General features: G+C 29.8%; 3 protein-coding genes across 3 annotated transcripts; 1 reads left to right on the top strand and 2 right to left on the bottom strand.

The window, feature by feature from the left end:
* Nucleotides 1-5,828: 5,828 nt before the first annotated feature.
* Nucleotides 5,829-7,435, bottom strand: LOC124914161 (glycerophosphodiester phosphodiesterase GDPD1, chloroplastic-like). The gene is made up of 4 exons (XM_047454653.1): nucleotides 7,229-7,435; nucleotides 6,971-7,149; nucleotides 6,824-6,883; nucleotides 5,829-6,751 (listed from the first exon to the last, which is right to left on the bottom strand). The coding sequence occupies exons 1-4, from the start codon at nucleotides 7,326-7,328 to the stop codon at nucleotides 5,924-5,926; spliced, it is 1,167 nt and encodes a 388-aa protein (XP_047310609.1). The 5' UTR covers nucleotides 7,329-7,435; the 3' UTR covers nucleotides 5,829-5,923.
* Nucleotides 7,436-9,308: 1,873 nt separating this feature from the next.
* LOC124915619 (probable protein S-acyltransferase 7) lies at nucleotides 9,309-10,985 on the bottom strand. Its single transcript, XM_047456376.1, has 5 exons — nucleotides 10,845-10,985; nucleotides 10,568-10,750; nucleotides 10,212-10,496; nucleotides 9,900-10,133; nucleotides 9,309-9,828 (listed from the first exon to the last, which is right to left on the bottom strand). Exons 1-5 carry the CDS (start codon nucleotides 10,944-10,946, stop codon nucleotides 9,349-9,351), a joined length of 1,284 nt encoding a protein of 427 aa, XP_047312332.1. The 5' UTR covers nucleotides 10,947-10,985; the 3' UTR covers nucleotides 9,309-9,348.
* A 6,550-nt stretch (nucleotides 10,986-17,535) lies between these two features.
* On the top strand, nucleotides 17,536-18,203 carry LOC124915950 (glutaredoxin-C5-like). The gene has a single exon (XM_047456691.1). The coding sequence runs from the start codon at nucleotides 17,566-17,568 to the stop codon at nucleotides 17,998-18,000; it is 435 nt and encodes a 144-aa protein (XP_047312647.1). The 5' UTR covers nucleotides 17,536-17,565; the 3' UTR covers nucleotides 18,001-18,203.
* Nucleotides 18,204-20,462: the final 2,259 nt, after the last annotated feature.

The raw sequence follows: 20,462 nt of genomic DNA on the forward strand, positions 1-20,462 counted from the left end.
AAATCATTCTTCTCTTTCATTGCATTCTCTTGAAATGACATAACTTGTTTAGATGAATGTTCTTGATTTAATTTCAACATTCTAATTTCTTCATCCTTTGCATCATTCTTCACTTGCAAAGTCGTCATTGTATCATTCATTGTTACAAACTCTAAGCACAGTTTATAGGTCCGACAGCTGCTTGAACCCACAATTCTTCATTTGATTTTATTTCATTCACATCATCTATGGTTTCTTGTGATATATGAAGCTCTTTACATGTTTTCTACCAAAAAAAATGTTTCCCACTATATAAAATGAATAAAATAAAAATGTTCAACCAATTCAATAATTTTAATTTGCATAAGTAAAAAAATAAAATTTTATAAAATTTTAATACTATTATCTATAAACTATTTTTTTTACACATTTCAAAAGTTACATTTTAATTAAGAGAGAAACAATAAAATATTTTTTTAATATCGAACTTACGTTATTCATCACAGCAATGATAAATTTGTATGCTTTTTATAGACAAAATAAATTGATTAATTTGTAAACATACCACTACTTTTGCTGCTCTATCTCCACTCCAAGTTCCATCTTTTGTTTATGAGTTATTACAAATTTTTCCAACACATCTGGTGGTCTTTCAAGTTCTATTGTCTAAAACGATTAACAATAAATTGTTAACAATTTAAATTGTCTAAAGATTAATATTTGAGATATTAATAAAAGAAACATCAAAAATTATATTTTGTATATGTTACCAACCATTCTTCGTCGATGTTCGTTTGCGCTTATTGACCCTCCACAATATGAAGCCCCACCATCAACAGTGTACTTGTTTCTGTGGCCCTGCGCTTTGTTGCATTTTAACATTTATTCTGGTTCATCAAATTTTGTCTTCATCACAACCTAGTCTTCTGTAGTTACATGTGGGGGATTCTTCAAATATTTCTTAGCACGGGTCACAAAGTTTCGTATCTTTTCACTAGATTTTTTTTTGAAAATTTTATTCACACCACCCTCCATTATGGAATTCCAGCGAAATTTTTCCTGCAATCAATCATTTAAATTAACTACAATAATAACATATAATTTTTAAAATATTATAAATTCATAATCATTTTTAACCTAATGTGAAGTGAGCCCAACATAAGTCTTTGATGTGTTGAGAAACTTCATTCCAATTTAAGAAAGATCCTATCCATAATGCAGTGACAATACCATTGACTTCTTTGGTAATGTTTGATTCGAAACTATATATATATATATATATAATATAATATTTATTGAATTGAAAGTAAAATTATTTTTATTAATCATATATGTACATTATTCAAATAGAATATACTTATTTGTCCCCTTTGGTCCTAATAAATATTTTTGAGTTTGTGGTTTGTGGTTCAATTTCACCACCATCCATTGCTAAATCTTCTTCTGTTAGAGGTTGGGATGGTGGTGGGGTTAGATGGTGGTTGTTAAGAATGATTAAAGATGGGTAATAGTTGGTGCGCTCGTGGTTTGGTTGTTGATTTGCGTATGTGGACCCCCTAATGTTATTAGTTGAGAGTTTGATTTAATGTTGGTGGAAGTATTGTTGGATTGAGAAACTGATGAAGAATGGTTTATTATGGTACTAGAAACAAATCTACCATTCGATTTTGATGCTTGTTTGTGTGTGTTGTCCGATGCCTTTTTTTTAGTCTTTCTTGTTTTCTTCCTTTGTACTTGTTCCATTATTGTTTCATCCTACCATAGTTAAACATAATAGTCATAAATCATCATTAAAATGAAAAAAAAAATACGAATTAAAACTATAATATATGCCCCAATAATCATACATCTTCAGTTTCCTTCTCTATAGTAACTTGAGCCCTTTTTTAACAAGTTTACTCATATTCCTCCAAATTTTACACATTTCAATACTAAGTAAAATATTCAGATAAAAAATTGTATTCTATAGTTAATCAAAACAAAAAACTTATAGACTAAATTAAATGAGATACTTTCAAGTCATTCAAATGAGTATTCACCAACACATCAAATATATAAAGATTTAAAGAAAAATATGGAACACTTACCTTTGATAAACGTTTCAGCGGTAAACAGTTCGAGCTTTTTGAGATGGATGAATATTAAACGTAAGTTTGTTGGACTTGATTAACAAAAAATATACTCACGTTTTGATCGACAATCAAACAGATTTACATCAAAATAACCCAAAAAACTGTTTATATGAAAATTAAGAATTGAAGTACAGCAGGTTAACTAAAATGACATTACATAGATTCAAAATATGATAACCAAAGAAGTATATATCACCAAAAATATTAGTCACATTAGTTTCATAATAAATTTGTCTCAAAATTTCTTCTTTGTTCCATAATAATCTGAAATCTTTGTTCCATAATAGCCTTTCCACATTAGGTTAGGTTGGGAGACCTGATATCATTTTGTACTAACACATGTATCAACGCAGTACAACAATTAAAAGTAGGAAAATAAATTACTTATTACATTAAAAAGTTATCTGAAGTAGGATAAAGAATTCTCCTTGTACTTGCAGGTAGATGCCTTACAATAAAATATTGAATTAATATTTACATATTTATATATATAATATATATTTATACAATAAATAATACTTACACTATATCTTGGAGGAGCATTGACTATGCTACCATTATGATTTTTGCATTCTTTTTTGTTGTGACCTTATTGTCCAAATTTACTACAATGCATTATTGAGCCCCTCTTTGACCTATTGTCATTAGATTGCAGTTGTTTTCCTTCTATTTTTCTTAGGTCTACCAGTTGACCTGAAGACGTCTTTTGGTGGTAAAACTTTTAAATTAGAGTCATTATGCCAACTTTCAGTTATTAACTAATTAACAGTTTAATAAACCGTTAGTTATTATTTTTACATCCTCCCCTCAAGGAAAAACGTAATAGAAACAAAGTTTCACCTTGACAAAACAAGTCGATGAAACATCAAGCTACGATCATGCAGTCATCGTCTTCAGCAAGCCCAATTCAGCAAACTTCAATTTTTTTAGCTATCCAATTTAGACAGCCAAGCAAACCCAATTAAGGAAGCTCTGTTTTTTTTTCAGCTACCCAACATAGATAGCCGAGCAAACCCAATTCAGCAAGCTCCATTTTTTTTCGAACTACCCGATATAGATAGTTCAATCTTCATTAGTTAAATCCACAACAATCATCATGAATGATCTTTTTTTCATTAGCCGTCAACTTTCAACCTTTGCAGCTTTAGTTTTTTTTTCTTCAAAGAAAGTCAATTTAGCATTCTTTTTGGTATAACGAATCATGTCGACAAACTCATTTCTTTCGGCAATTGCAAGAGAATCTTTCTCCACGGCTTTAAGAACTTCAAAATCTCATTTTGATTCCACAAAACCGTCCTTGCATTCACAAATATTTTTCAAGTAAGCCAATTTAGCATTCTTTTATTTTCAACCAGTCTCATCCATCAACTTCTTTAACAAGACAGAATATTCATATGGTGTCACACGACATCCACCAAGAGGATCACCAAAAGCTGCATCAAATCCAACAGAAATCATAATAATATCTGGCTTAAATTCCCGAGCCACGGGAATCAATACATGGTCCCAAGCTGTTATGTAGTATGCATCTTCACAAGGAAAAGTATTACCATTTTCCCATGGAATATTGATAATATAACCTCCACCTTGTCCTTCCCCAATCATTAGATGGGAACATCATCTGTACATGGATAGAATGTTCCAGAATCGTACTTGTGCACAGAGAAGAAGAATACTCGAGGATCCTTCCAGAACATTTTCTGAGTACCATTACCATGATGTACATCCCAGTCAACTATTAATATTTTCTTAATCCCAAGTCTGGTCTTTCATCCAATAGGAACTTTGTCGCAATAGCAACATTGTTGAACAAACAGAACCCCATGGGTTCAGTCTTCTCTGCATGATGCCCTAGAGGTCTAACAATAGCAAATGTTGAATTAAGTTTGCGAAAAATTTAAATTCTATATATTTCAACGAAGGCTCCTCTTCTTAATATTCTTGAATATCTTCTTCAACAATAATAATCAATAGAATAAAGCCCTCCACCAGTGGCTGCTCCGGCCACCAGCAGAGACAGCGGAAACTCTCCAATATTCTTAACCTTGGAGTTCTAATACCATGTTAAAATCTTGAAGAAGAAAAAGTGTAAATTAAAATTGTATTAAGAAAGTTGTTATTCAAACATTACATGTTTTCATTATATAGGAATTCAATACTAACTAATTAACCAAAACTAACTAATCAATTACTAATTAATTAATAATTTAATAAACCGTTAGTTATTATTTTTACACGATTCATTATAGAAAATATGATTAGGCTTCATTTCATTTGTTAACGTGATTTCATTGGTTAACGTGGCTGCTTGATTTATCCAAGATTGTTTTCAAAGTCTATAAAAAGACCCACACAAAAATAAAAATAAGTTTTTTTCTCTATCCACCCACCAAATGTTCCAAGACCATGCACTTTATTATTAAACTATATAGAGAGACGAAGAATACATATTTAATTTGAACTTTGTTTAAGATGTAAAATTTTAATTATGTATAGTTAACGGAAAAAAATAACGGAAATTATCAACCTGTAGTCAAGCTAACCATCACTTTCTTACTATAAAATCGTTTTTATAATATATATATAATAATTTAACTTAATTATTTAATTATAAAAAAGTAATAAAATATTTTTAAGTACTAATTTTAATTTTTTTAATCAGATTAAATAATTTATTTATAATATTTATTAAATAAATAGTCAATCAAAATTAAGTAATTAATAATATTATAAAATAATTTATTATTTTGATTTATTTTAATAAGATTTAATTATAGAATTATTAATTTTATTAAAATATTTAAAAGATTATATATTGTCTCAAAATATATAATTATAAATTATTATTAATTACTTAATTTGATTAAGTATTTATTTAATAAATATTTAAATAATTATGTTAAATAAAATTTATTATAAATAAAATTTATTTTTTTATTTTTTATTTTATTATGATTATTTTGAAAAACCCCTATTTATATTAAAATAAAATAAAAAATCATTTAAGCACAAAATCGACCAAACTGATTTGAAAAAACAAAAATAAAAATAAAAAATAAGATAAAACTGAAAATAGTCGAGAAAAACGATTAACTTTTATACTATTAGTATAATTGAAAATTTTATGATATTTCTCCAATTAAATAATATTTATATATAAATTAGAATGTTTTATCTTATTAAAATAAAATAAAAATTATATATAAATATATTTATTTAAAATTATAAATAGACTATATTTACAAATTAAAATCATTAATCTTATTAAAATGTAATATTATTATTTAATCTTTTATAATTAAATTAATATATTAAATTATATGGTTTCTTTGGAGTCAGTCTTGGACTCCTGGATTCAATCCATAGGGATAGCTTGAAAAAAGTAAAGGGCATAAAAAGTCAATGATACATTAATCAATTTGGAAACAAATTTAATAATAATTATCTATTTAAATTCAAGTCTATTCCAATTCTAAAGGTTTCAAATAGACTCAATATACTTAAACTACCAAGATAACTAAAAAAATATTTCCTTTAATCTCTACATTATAATAATATATATTTAAATATTCCAATAGAGTAATTTAAGTGATTAAAAAAACTATCAGTTAATAATATGAATAAGATATTTAAGCCTTATTATAATTTTAAAATATAAGTTTAACCATCTCTACAAATTAAGTAAGTAATATGAATTTATGAGTTAGAAAGTTGGAAGAAAAAGAGGGAAATGGTTTAAAATAGTAAATCCACAATTTTATGTATTTACAAAATGATATTAATACATGAAAATGCCTAACTAGATAATAAAATCAAAGCTGAATAAGCTCAGGTATAAGCTTAAGTAAAAATGCCAATTCCCTCTGCGAAAACTGAGGCTTTCCCTTCATTTCCAATTCTTCACCTTCCCTCTCTACTTGTTCTTGATCTCCGGCCCCCATCTTCTTCTCCGGCAGCTTTATCATCTTCGACACCGCCTCCGTTATCTCTCCCACCAAATCCACAATCACTCCTTCAACCCCCATCAAATGTTGCAAATAAACCGCTTCCACCACATTATTAAGCTTTCCATACGTCAAAAGAGACAGTTTTGCCTCCTTCATTTTCGCTATAAGCTCAGGATTTCTAAAAACACCTCTCACTTCCGACACCACTCCTTGCAAACCACCTTCTTGGCAAAGCTTTACGGCCTCCTCCAATGAATTCCTTCTCTGATCGTAGTAAATCTCTGTTCCTCCATTTGTTAGGAAGTAAACAGGGTATGTGCTCTGTAGTTTCTTTATGAGAATGGCTGCGTCTGGTTGGAATGTTGAGAAAATAATGGGTCTTTCTTTTGCTTGTTCAAATACAACCTTGAGTGTACATTGAAGGGCGTGGATGAGATGTTCTTGTTTGTAAACGAGATGATCGTCGAATTTTAATTCGATGTTGAACCCTAATCGGGGATTTACAGTTCTGAATACTTCTTCAAGGATACAGAGAGAATCGTCGGATTCAACATCCCAGTTTAGAATCCTTCCGTCTTTTGTTTTCCTCAATAATGATTTTCCCATGTTATCGGATTCTGATCCCCTTTGTGGTCCATATCCAAGAAATTCCGACAAATTCAAATCCGTCACCCTTCTCTCGCAAACTATCCCCTGCAAATTATCTCATACATTCAAGATTCTTCTTTTATATGTATGAGAGAGAGAGAGAGAGATAGAACATACATCTTCTTGGGAGAGAATGACGTCGTCATGGAAAACAATCGGACACCCATCTCTGGTTACCTAAACAGAATCACACCCATTGTTCTTGATTTCATTTTCATCAATTTTTTTGAAAAAATATTATCATTCGCCGGAGATTTTAATTACCTGAACGTCAAACTCGACGAAATCAACGGGGAATTCGGCGGCGGCGTTGAAAGAAAGGATGGAATTCTCTTTAATGGCCTTCATTCTCCTATCTGATGATTGTATCATGTTCATACCGTTTCCTCTATGCCCAATTACTAGAAATTTAGAAACCTCGTTCTTCCCCGTCGATTCCAATCCTGAGATCAACAACAGTTTTAATAGAATAAAGAAATGAATGTATTAATCTTGTTTATAAGAAAGGAAAGAGACATTTACCAGAGGGAAATCGGGATGTGAAGATAGGGAAAGATGCGGCCTCAAGAACTTGATAAAGATTAGGGACGTCGGAGACATGAACGGCGGCTTGGAGGGCCATTGTTAGAGATAGAGAAAGGAGGGAGGAGGGTGGGAGTCGGAAGAAGAGAGAGAAGGGAAGGAACAGGGGAAGCGGATGAAATTAATTTGATCTTGTTTTTACTTTGTTTCGGATTAAGGATTATTTAAGGAGCAAGGAGAGAGAAAGGATCTCTCCGGCGAATATACCTCCCATCCGTTTTTATGCTTTTTTTTTTTCCTATATTCTTTTTCTTACCATCCCGTTTTTTTCTCAATAATAATTAAGTGATGATCAAAATTTGGAGAATATGCCATTTGGGATATGCCGTGTACGATCGAATAATAATGACAACAAAGATAAATGGGGAATAGGGAATGGGTTCTAATTCTTTCACTTTTTTTTTTTTTAATTTATATTTTGGATATAATAATAATTAATTAATTAATAATGCATTTTCCAATCTAATATTGGTAAAGTTTATAAATAAAAAAAATAATTATAGCAAAATATTGTGGGAAAGGAAAAAGTACAAAAGTTATATATATTAGGTTGGCAAAAGGTATGTATATATATTATATATAGATATTGTTATAGATAATATGTATACATGGATCCACGTCAATCCGGGCTGGTATAACTATAATTGCATGCATTATTATTTATTTATTTATTTATTTATCTGACGAATTATTATCGCCCGTATATGAAAACGTGTGATGTCCAATTACCCACCTCATTCACATGACAACAATTTTGTAATTGATAGAATAAAAAATTATAGTTACAACTTACAGAGGCTTAAATATAACCTAAAAAAATAGGTTTAAATTCAACCTTGAACAATCTTAATAATTGGTTTAAATTAAAAAAAAAAAATGGTCAAAGATGCTTTTCCTAATCCTCAAAATATTTTAACACGCTTACTTTGAATAAAAGAAAAGTGTAATTTTGAATATTTTTATTGACATATCAAAAATCTAGAATTTAAATATACCTACGTGGCTACAACTGGACATGGATAGAGAGCCGAAACACCTATCAAAGACCTGACCCGACCCAACTCAACAAGCCCAATACATAGCCTAGAGTAATTTAAATTAAGAGAATAAACAAAGGATTAAATTAGTTTAAAAAAATCTAAGTTGCTTACATAGTTACATAAATTTTTTTTAATAAAAATTTAATTCTCATTCAATTCAAATAAGAGTTATATATAAAAAATTAAAATGTCTCTAAAATTAAAATTAATAATTGATTATCTAAATATTAAATTACATAATTTTTTCTTACAAAAAAATAATAAAACTCTCGTAAAACGATAATGTCATTGGTGGAGAATTCTTCTAAAGACAAACTAATTTGAGTTTTTGAACAAGACGGTTGTAATAGAGCACGCTGAAACGAACCAATAAAATCGTATCGAAAAAATCTCTATCAAATATTCTGAGAGACCGTTAAAATTATTATTAACCGAGGTTTGATATTAATTAACGTCAAAAAAAGTTGTGCCAAATGAAAATGAATAATAATGAGAAATTTATACAAATCATGGGAGATATGGGAGAATACATCTAAGAGGTCAAATATAGCAACTTTTTATTGAAAAAATGAAAAATAACTTAATATCCGATTATTTCGTCTCTTTTACTACTAAGAAGGGGATAAACACAAACTCGAGAAATGATCACTAACAGAATCATACGATTGAAGTATTATTCGAACAAAAAAAAATCTAAGACGAAAAAAATGATTTAACTAAATAGAATATCGAAACTAAGAAAACTTAACATGAACTCAAATCTATGATAAAAATAAAAACAGTTCCATGCTAAAAAGGAGGACGACCATATCCTCATATTATTTAATCTCCACTTTTTATTATTTAATCCCCACTTTTTAGTTACATTAATTGACAAGTTATCTATCATAAATAATAACATGGGGCATACATATGAGCAATACTAATAACCTACTATAATTATATATATATTAATTACAGCAATCATCAGAAACACAAATCAACACTTCAAACACCAAACTAAATAAAAATCAGTTAGCTCTATGTAGTAGTTGTGCTACTCCCACCACCACCGGCGTGCTGCTCCCCAAGCCTGGCGGCCATTGCCACGACTTCCGGCGACATTTCCCAGCTCCCGCTTTTCCTTCTCTGGCTCGACCGCCTAGTGTTTACTCCACCACCAATCCAACTTTTTATTTCCGGGGATGTCTCTCCCTGTGGTCTATCCTTCACATCCATCATTATTCCTTCGCCATCGTCCGTTTCAATTCCCACATCCGACCATACCCCTTTACGCCCCATTTCTATGTCATCCCCACATTTTGATCCCACGTTAGGACTAACAAATCCCTCATCAAACGATGGAGCTGGTAATCCCAATTCTCTCACAACAGTTCCCCGGAAATTGTTTTTCGAAGAAGGGATTCTCGTGCAGAATATCTCCATGAGATTCCAGAAGACTCCTCTGTTGTAAGGATTTTCTTTCCTGTCATAACGATTCCTGAAATTCTCGTAGGTTGTCTACACAAACTAACAAAGGTAAAAACCAATGTAAAACCGTTTTTTAGTAAGGAACGTGGAGGAATTATGACCTGATTGGTGCTCATGAGATATAAATGGAAGGCGGATAGACCTCCAACAAACCACATGCATATGAAGGTGTAAAGAATTAGAGCAATGGAGGCAGGGGTTTTGATCATGGCTTTCCATATATTTATACCTTCAGAATCCATAATTCTCTTAATATACACCCAACTGAAACCGAAAACATATAAACACAGGATGGTTGTGGAGGAAACAAACATGAAGTAGAATCGGTAGTTTCTCTGCACCAAATATGAATGATAAACACAATTTAGTCAAAATCGATGTATATAATACAATAAATAATAACTAAGTCTTACCAAACCAATACACTGGCCAACCCAAGGACAATGGTGGTCGAATCTTTCGACACAATTGTTGCAGATCGAACAATGGGAGGAACGAGGAGGACGATAAAGCATGCACGTATCACAGTACTTAATCATAACATGAACACCATTAACCGTCACTTCTCTCGTACGTGGTAGCCTCTGTGAATTGACCCCTTCTGGAATCCCATCAATGGCTTCTGATTCTGGAGGGTTTGCATTTCGTGGTATGATGCCAGGATCTCTTCCAGAAGTTATAAGGAGAAGAAGTAAGTCCTGTAACATATTATAAGTAAGACATACATTTACCAAAAAGAACTTTAAGCTGAAGAAGAAGAAGAACAGACATAAGCTGTGAAGACAATAGCGATGACCATAATTGATATCCCTGAATTGTGTGTGAAATCATCAATCAATTTTCTAGCAACAAATAGGCAGAATATTGAAACAGGGGCAACAATTAGGAAAATGGTCAAGAACAAAGATCTGGCGTCTGGTCCAAACAGAAATCTTCCTTGGAGGAGAAATATCTGCATTTTAAAGAAAACCCTTTTGCTAATCAATCCATTTCAACAAGATGATTCTTTATTTCATTAGAAAGTTTGACATGAAGAGAAAACTTACATTGTTTCCTTTCCATGTCTGGTAAACTCGTAAATCTTCTGACCTAGTTGTCGATCCAGTACTTAGCGGATCAGTCCGCTTAGGAGGATGAACCACATACATCTAATTAACCCAAATTACCTGTAGCTCTCAATGATGAAATCAACTAATGTATTATGAGCTAGTGAAGGAAGGGTTTTAGTTAACCATTCTTCTTCTTCTTCCTTTTCGTAAGGACATTCTGTATTTGGTCTTTACAGAAGTTCAAGATGACGTGTCATTGCGTAATTGGTGGAATTGGTAGCGAGAGATCAGCTGTTGCGTCTGGCTGAGGGGAGCGCGACTGCTTTTTGCGACACTATAGGAAAATAAAGAAAAGAAAACGACCGGTCAGCTGACGTGTCTGATGTTCATTGGACTACACAAAGCTTACTTTCATTTGAAACAAAAGGTTGATGGAATGGGTAAAAGTTTTATTTAACTTGTTTGGTTATTATTGTAAACTTAATTATTATTTGATATGACAAAATCTCCTTTTAGATTGGATCATCCAGCAATTATATACCTCAAGAAACTCGCTTAGTTAGTTGGTGGTATTAATCCAATACATTTCATTCAATGAATGTTCTCCTTTTTGTTTTGTATTTGAATCAACAATTTATTCTCACTTAATTTGTTACATCTTTTTTTATTTTACCTAGGGAGTTAATTCAATTGACCTAGTCATAACTTCATAATTAAATTCTCACTTAATCATTCTTATTAAAAATCGAATCCAAAGTTATATTTTAACTAAATAAAAAATGGAAAAAAATAACTTCAGATGTTATTTGGTAATGAATTGAAAATCCCCATAATATAGGAAAACCGCGTGCTACGACCATTTCAATGAATGGTTCCAAGTGCTTAAAAGTAAATATCTCATAGAAGGGAAATGATCAATTGCTCGTGAATGTCTTTGCGAGGGAAATTAAATACATATCATTCCTTATTTACTGAAACTATTATAAAAAAATAGAAAAAAAAAAGAAATATTGCCAGATTTCAATTTGTGCTTCAAAATTTATAAGTATAATTTTTTTACTATACAACATTTATATTAAAAATAAAAGTATAATTAATAATGATAATAATAAAGATACAAAATCACGCTGATACTAATTAAGACACTTGAGTTCTTTGGGTGTTTATTGATTGAAAATGTTATAAAATTTGTTCATTTTTAATTGTGACAAAAATCTTCTTCTTTTTATATATATCAAATTGTCGTTCATTCACTCACCAAGATCAAATCAGTATGCCGTCTCCAAGATCGATGACGGAAGATTTCAGGCCGAGGCGTCGAATTGCCGAAGAAGAGTATGTAAGCCTAATTTAATTCTGAATTTATAATTTATATGGTTAAAGATTTTGAAATTAAATTAGTCTCTTATTTATATTAATTGATTTTTTTAAAATAAATTATTAATTTTATTATATATTCAACTTTACCCTTAACCTTAAATAGTTAATTTGTATAAATTATACTCAAATTTTTCACAGGGTGCTTAAGCTCTTTCTTGCCATCCTTGATCCGGCACTGTAGGGTGGCATGTACATTTACTAAACCAAGAAATGTATATGTATTTTTCTTATTAAGAGAGCTGATGAAACTCATTCGGCGCCAGAGCAAATATCTACCTAGTATTGATTTCAAAATAAATTCATGTATTCATGAGTGCTTCCCTAATTCTTTTTATTCTCTCGAAATAGAACTTCCTAAATAGTTAAAAGTGGGTTACAAGATTATGTGAAAATAGGTTTATGTCAATTGTGCTTCAGATTTGCGATTCTTTTGAGGTTTAACCCCGTTTTAATTTGTCTATTAGGGTGGGATTGGCCTCATTGTGGAGTGGATATATATATATATATATATATATGCTCGTCTAGATCTCTTGAACTGAAAATCGTTTCTCTGAGATAATCATGTCATATATTGTGTGGTCGTACTAACTCTTTAAAAAAAATCACATCTTGTATAAAAATTGAAATTCCCTGCACATATGAAGAGTTAGAAGTTGTTTAATTCATGGATAAAAAAAATAAAATATCAGCTATTATACACATATCACACATATAATTATCTTTTATATATTATAAGGAATTATATACTTGAGATTCACATGTTAACTTTATGATTATTTCATGGAAACATATGTAATTTGTTGGTTTGTTTTTTCTCCAGTAGCAATATTGGTTGTGACCTGAGGAAAATATTTTCATAGCATAATATTTTTTATGAGCACATTAGATACTAGAGAATGTTAGCTGGAATATTTAATAAAACTTATGAATTTGATTTGATGAATCAAGATAAGGATGATAAAAGATAGTTAGAGAGAAATAACATGATATATTATTAGAAAAAGCAAGGGGTGATTTCCATAGCCAAAGTTATTTGTCCCAATTATTCCTTTAGTAACAATAAGTAATAAAATAGTCCTCAAAATATTACTTTATATTTAAGTAAGGTATTGAACTTATTATATTAACAAATTATTTTTTAATTTTATAATCTGTATCTTTTAACTAACAAATTAGTTAGTATAAAATTATAAATAACAAAGTAATATTATTTATCAATATAATATTATTGGATGATTCAATATGTAAGAAAGATATATGTTTAGTCAGTACGTGTTATTTATCGTGTCTTTTAACTAAAGAAACAACTGCTTACTTTATTCTTCATTGTTCAAACATGAGTAATATATGAAGCTCTCTAGATAATATTGTCTTATTTAAGTTTTTCTTATAAATTATACAAATTTATTATTATTTTAACAATCAAATAGTTTAATTCATCAATTAATTTTTTTTATTTAATATAAAAACAGTTATATTTATCCTATAAAAATAAAATAATTTAATTATTAAACAAGTTTTATTTATTTATTTATTTAAAAAACCAATAATCCAAGATGAAACAAGCTCATGGAGTTCCTGTTCCACGAGACATGTCCGCCTCAAATAGTAGATTTCCATTAATTTTTTTTAAATAGTATCATAATTAAACATGACTAGTTTTTATTAAATATGTGCCTTCTACTTCTTTTTTTTTTAAATGATTTTTTTATTATTGTATATAAATATTCTTTAATTTAATTTTAAATTAAACTTTTTAAATTATACACTAATAATTTTTTAAATAATTCAAAATTTATTTTATAAAAACCAAATAATTTCTTATAATTCACACGAGTCCCGCACACCACGCGGAATTTTAAAAAGTAAAAAAGTTGGTAAAAATGTAACAATAATCAATTTGCTTCTTTAATTAATAGAAAATTAAATAAAATTTACGTTTATTCATAATTTTTCTGTTACTTTTTTTAACCCATACCAATTTTCTTTTAAGTCCATCCAAACTCAAATTTCAGAATTCGTCTATGAGACGAATTCACATGTACTGTATCTTCCTATTTTGGTGTGTGAGAACTAGTTTACTAATATTTTTTCAATAACTAGTCCGAGGTTCACCATATTATTTATAATAGTGTCTTCTCTCTTATTCGAATAAGACAGAAATATCAACTGTCTACCATGTCCAACAAGTCAAAAACAGGAATAACCTTCTAAGAAGAATTCCAGAAGATACGAGGATTCTCAATACTCCGTCTTTTTGTCACCTTAATAATTGTGAAATTCTCGAGTTTTGAGTGTTGAAAATGAAGGCATATTTGACTCAAGATAAGCATGAAATATTATTCGTGATAGAAGGAAGGCGGTTCCATGGTCCCATTTAGTATGGTTCACAAAAGTTAATCCTAGTCACTAATTCATTTTTTGGTTGACGTTTCGTGAAAGACTTAACACGCGCGATCGAATTAAGAAGTACATATGAATATCCCATATTCAATCTGCCTTCTTTGTATGGGAAATGAGGAGACCATTGACCATCTCTTTAAGGTTGTCGACCATTTGCTTCCTTGCTTTGGGTAAGTTCTCCACATCAATGAGTTTCCTTAGCTTCCCAAAAGAATAGACTGATATCAAGGAAATAACAATCATCAAGACAAAGGGTAATGACTTTAGTTCAAATGTCTTCAAGTGTTTCTTTGCCAACATTGTTTATCATATTTTTGATGGAGAGGAACGCAAGAACATTTTCAAGGGTTCGAAGTGATGTGGAGTTTGTTTGGAATGAAATTATCTTTGATGAAAACTCACTTATTCGGACGTGGAGGCAAATTCCCACTTGTGAAAAAAATTGGCTGATTTGTCAAAGATGGAGGGGCTCAAATCTGTTGTTCCAGATTTTGTGCTCTACCTTACACCACTTTCACAAAAATTTGTTAGTTTATAGAATAAGTCAAAATTAATGAAGAGAGAGAATGAAAAGTCAACATATATTATGAATATGGTGTAGGGTAGAGCATCAAATTTGGAACAACAGATCTAAGGTCAAGATGGAGCATTACATAGGAGAAAGTCACTCTAACTTCTGATTTCAATACGCTCTAAACTTCGTTGTTTGTGTCCTCAGTTTTTGATCTAATTTTTTTTTCTGTTTTCATCTTGTTTGTTCATTATTTTTTTACAAAAACTTATTTTTGCTTGAATCTTAAATTCCTGTATTTCTTTACCATTCGGGATTTTTTATTTAATGATTTTATATCTTTTTCTAAAAAAAAATTATGTTTTTCATGTTATAGTGGGATCCATTTGAGAAATGATTATAAATATATAGATGCAACATGAAATTTCCAATTTTGTTTTTTATGTCTTTGCATTAGTCATCAAATACGATTTAGATAAAAAAAAAATATTTGCTGTTTTAACTTAAACGAATCAATTGATAGAAAATATTGATTTATAAAATAATAATAATAATAATAATTTAATCTTCATCTTATTCAAATTCCTTAAATTTTAGGGTATTTATTATGTCTCAAACTCTCATGTCTATCTATCACTTGAGCACCATGTGGGTGTTTTTTTAAGGGTTTATATAAGTTTTTTTTAGTCTCATTACATCAACATTATTATTAATAAATTTTAATGATTGAAACATTTAATTTATTAATTAAAATTTCAAAAAATATATTTATTTTATTATTATTAATTTCAAATATAAAAGAGTATTTTGATAATAATACAAAATCACAAATAAATTATTTTTTAAAATCCTTAAAAAAAACTCAAGATCAAACAAGCTTGATAATAGAACATCAAGTTTTTTCTTTTGTTTATAATAAATATATCTTTTAACAGATGGAATAAAACTAAATTATCAATTAATTAATATTAAACTCCATTTGATGGATATTGTAAATAGTTTTAAACCAATAATTTATGTGCCTGGTTAGAACTAGCGGTGTCATTGCCCTAAGCGCACATATTTAGTGTGTAATGAAATTAACTAACTAAATCAACATTAATAATTAAATCATATAAATAAAATATTAATTGTTATGGAGGTTTGGTTAATTGAAAATAATTTCAAACAGGTCCTAAGTAGTGATCCACAAACAAACAGAATCACGACAAGAGCCCTCTTAAAACAGAAAGAGATGGGAGAGACCGGCATGCATCCTGGTCTGTACGAAATACCGTCATTCCTGTCCACTTTAAACAGTCAAGAACTGACATGATGGGTATTTTTTATCCACAGAAGATATAACAACCAAACACAACCTAAGATTAATTATATATATAAATAAGAGGAGCGATATGATATTGAGAGGGAACGACTGTCTCTTGTCACTATTGAAAAAAAGATAAATGTTGATGAAAGTGAAGGGAGATAAAATTGGTTATTTTTGAAGTAATGCATATTTAAAATATTTAAAATGATAATTTATATAAGTCATGATGTGTATATATATAAATGAAATTAACTAGAAGATAGGTCAAAATGAAGAAGAATGCTAAATTGATATAAAGAAAAAGCAGTCAATCTGGTCTGATGGAGAATAATAATAATAATGAAAGGACCGGGGCAACAACGTCAGCTAGCTGTGCTGTTGCAGAGAGCTTCGAAAGAGAGACAAAAGCTGAGGAAAGCCGTCATTGTGTCGTTTGCTTCAACCATTTTAAAGTGCTCGTCCACGATTAATTAATTATTCAATTATTACATTACATTACATTTATAAAAAGACACCAACTATATATATATATTTAATTTCATTCAATTATCTGCAATATGCATGCCTAAATATTCCCGGATGCATGCCCCGCTCAACTTTTAATTTCTTATAATCAATTTTAGTTATTTGATTCATGCATTATTAATTATTGGTGAAAGAGAAAAAAAAAATATTAATTTCATGGTATGTGCATAGCACATAATTATATGTGGCTTCAACTAGTCTATATATATATATATATTGTAGATTAGTTAGCTAGCTAGGGAATGTTCATCGCCAAAATATATACCTTTTTTACTTCACTTTTTTAATTAACCATTATTATTATTATAATTAATTAATTAGTAACATGAACAGTAGAACTCAATTCTCTCTCTATGCACGCGCTGCATGTGTACTATGGCAGACAAAGCTTTAATTTGCAGCAAAAGGAACTATCTTTTTTAATTTAATTTTTCTTAATTTAAAGAAAATAAATGAGACAAACTTTTATTTATTTATAATATTTTACAAGTTTAAATATTTTCCTATAAATAGCCACACCCACTTACCACATTCTCCTTATCTTACTCATAAATTCTCATTTAATTAACACGAACAGTTATATTGAAAGTATGGAAATGCAATACCAAAGAGACTCATGGTCGACTCCCTGTTACTTTGCATCGGCATCCGCCGGCGGCGGCAGCGGAGTAATAATGGTGACGAAGACGACGGCTGTGAGGGACCCAGTTGAGAGGATCGAGAGGCTGGCGGCGGAGAGTGCGGTGGTGATATTCAGTTTGAGCACGTGTTGCATGTGTCACGCCGTGAAGCGCTTATTCTGCAGTATGGGTGTGAATCCGACCGTTCATGAGCTTGACGAGGATCCTATTGGGAAGGACATGGAAATGGCACTCTCAAGACTTCTGGGCCGAGGTTCGCCGTCGTCTGTCCCCGTCGTGTTCATCGGCGGGAAGCTCGTCGGAGCAATGGACCGTGTTATGGCTTCTCATATTAATGGCTCTCTTGTTCCTCTCCTAAAGGCTGCCGGAGCTCTCTGGCTCTGACCATCGACTGGCCAACAACAATATATCAGATCTTTCTTTTAATTCATAGATCGATCTAGCTAGCTAGAACTAGATGAAGACTAATTAAGAGCAAGTTAATCGTAACTAATTAGTACGTAAAGTGCATGCTGTTAAAGAAACAAACACTAATTATGGGATTCATGTCTGTAACTTTCTTAATTAATTATGTTTTCTTCTTTCATGATGATGGTCGTTTCATTTAATTAAGGCCATGTTTTATGGGTTATTTGAATCATTTCTAGATAACTAATTATTTTCTTATTTATCTACTCATTAATTAATTTATATATTAAAATATACTTTACTTCTTTTTAAAATAAATTATCCCCCATATATATATATTGCCTAAATGACCTTAAAGATGAATTTATTTGAGTTTTTCACCATTAAATGCGTTGATGACATTTTTTTTGGGACAAAAATGTCCCAGTTGCGAGACGCAACCGGATTCCGTGTGAAAAGTCTACAATCGCGAGAGGCAATCGGCATTCGCGAGACGCAACCGACATTCGTGAGATGATTTTTTTTTTGAAAAAAAAATAAAATTGCGTCTCGTGATTGTGGACGTCTTGCGACAGAGGCAAAATCGTCCAAAAAAAAGGTGTCACTAGTGCATTTAATTTATGCACTAATAAAAACTCAAATAAGGCCATCTTAAGATCATATATATAATATATTATTATTATTATTAATATTATTATTATTATTATTATTATTATTATGTGCCATGGTGTATATTAAATTTGATAATAACTTTTTTCTTAAACATTAAAAAATAAAAGAGAAATACTATAAACAACAATATGAATGATAGATAAAATATATACATTAGGGTGAAGCTAAGTATTTAATTTTTGTAAGAGAATACATTTTAGTTTTAAAAACTAATAATAATAAAATAATTATGTAGTAGAAAATATTTTTATATTAATTAATGAATTATAAAATTATATTAGAATTTAGGTATGATAGATCTAACAATAATGTGTAATTTGAATGGATATTCAAAACATAAGTTCTACAATAAAAATAAATACATTTTAAACTTTATATGTTTTGAGGACACCATTTTTAAGTGAAGTATACGGAAAACAATTCTAATCCATTGTATGGTTTTTAGTCCGAATTGTTTTTGTATAAACAATTTTTCTCGGTTGGACTAGTAATTAACCGGAATATGGCTGAAATGATATTTTTTCACCGTCCAATAAACATAATTAAATATATATTATATTTCATCAAAATATTTAATTATTCAGCGGTAACATGTGGAGAAGAATTTATAATATGTGAAAAGTTGTGTGAACATTCTAGATTCATCGTGGGAGATGATTTTTCAATCAGTTTTTAGGACGACATTTAATTTAGTGTCAAAAGTATAATTACGACGTATCTTGAGCATGTTTATATTGCTATATGTATAAATGATATAGTTAAGGACAAGTTTGATCCTCATTCTAGTGGTTTTGTAGCCGAATTAGATATAGAAGAAGATTAAAAATATTATAGAGAATAATCTCATAATAAAGTTTTATTTTTAGTAAGACGTTGCACGCAAACAAGTGTCACTGTCTGAACAAAAAGTTATACATTGAGAATATAATTTGGTGTTGAATAATTCCATATTGGGCATTGCTACAAATAGTCCACTAAAATGATTTCATATAATTTTTGTTGAGAGAAATTTTGAGAGTAAAATATTCCATCCAAATCTCGTTTTTGGATGGAGCGTTAATCATGTTGGAAATTTTACAGATGAAATGTGAATGAAATATGTTGTATTGTGGTTAGTTATGTATGTAACGAGACGGTTGGATCAACAACTCTTTTACTTTTGCATTGTCAATATGTGACTAGTTAGTATCTGAAACTTTTTTTGTGGAGTATTACTGAGATTTATTGGGTGATACATGAGTCTTTGAGTAGTTGCTGAAAAGTTTGAATTGATACAAATGATATGTAACACCTAAATATTTGAGTTATTATCCTAATTATTTTTTGGTGGATTATCTGGTTTGAGAGAAATTGTCGATCTTTTAATGACTTAGTAGTTTAATTCGTATAATTTATAATAGTATTATTATGACGTTTTCTGAGATTCGTTCCGAAAAGCTAGTTGAGTCTGTAACAGAGTTAATCGTTATTATATATAACTTACGAACTCGATATCCTATTGAGTAACATTTTTATTATTTTAAAATTTTTGTAATTTGTTTTTAAAATTGTATGTAATTTTTTATCATTTTGTTTAAACGATTTTGATAATTCTTAAAAATACATGGAACATTTTAGAAAAAAAATTAATATTACACTTTCAAATTGATCAAGACTCTCTAGTTTATGGACACTTTATAGTACTAGTTGTTGCTTCATTATATCCTTTATGGAAAAGAAAAACCAATTTAGGCACAGGAATTTCCCAAAATCAGGATGAGAATTGT

This window comes from Impatiens glandulifera, chromosome 9 (genome assembly GCF_907164915.1).
Source record: "Impatiens glandulifera chromosome 9, dImpGla2.1, whole genome shotgun sequence".
Taxonomy (NCBI): Eukaryota; Viridiplantae; Streptophyta; class Magnoliopsida; order Ericales; family Balsaminaceae; genus Impatiens; species Impatiens glandulifera.

What these genes read in the sequence shown, in the direction of transcription:
- LOC124914161 (XM_047454653.1), bottom strand. Translation starts at nt 7,328, where the DNA reads ATGGCCCTCCAAGCCGCCGTTCATGTCTCCGACGTCCCTAATCTTTAT. An exon ending in CACATCCCGATTTCCCTCTG is followed by an intron (nt 7,150 to 7,228) that starts GTAAATGTCTCT and finishes TGTTGATCTCAG; the next exon opens with GATTGGAATCGACGGGGAAG. An exon ending in TCATTCTCTCCCAAGAAGAT is followed by an intron (nt 6,752 to 6,823) that starts GTATGTTCTATC and finishes GATAATTTGCAG; the next exon opens with GGGATAGTTTGCGAGAGAAG.
- LOC124915950 (XM_047456691.1), top strand. Translation starts at nt 17,566, where the DNA reads ATGGAAATGCAATACCAAAGAGACTCATGGTCGACTCCCTGTTACTTT.
- LOC124915619 (XM_047456376.1), bottom strand. Translation starts at nt 10,946, where the DNA reads ATGTATGTGGTTCATCCTCCTAAGCGGACTGATCCGCTAAGTACTGGA. An exon ending in AGACATGGAAAGGAAACAAT is followed by an intron (nt 10,751 to 10,844) that starts GTAAGTTTTCTC and finishes TTTAAAATGCAG; the next exon opens with ATATTTCTCCTCCAAGGAAG. An exon ending in ATCTCATGAGCACCAATCAG is followed by an intron (nt 9,829 to 9,899) that starts GTCATAATTCCT and finishes TAGTTTGTGTAG; the next exon opens with ACAACCTACGAGAATTTCAG.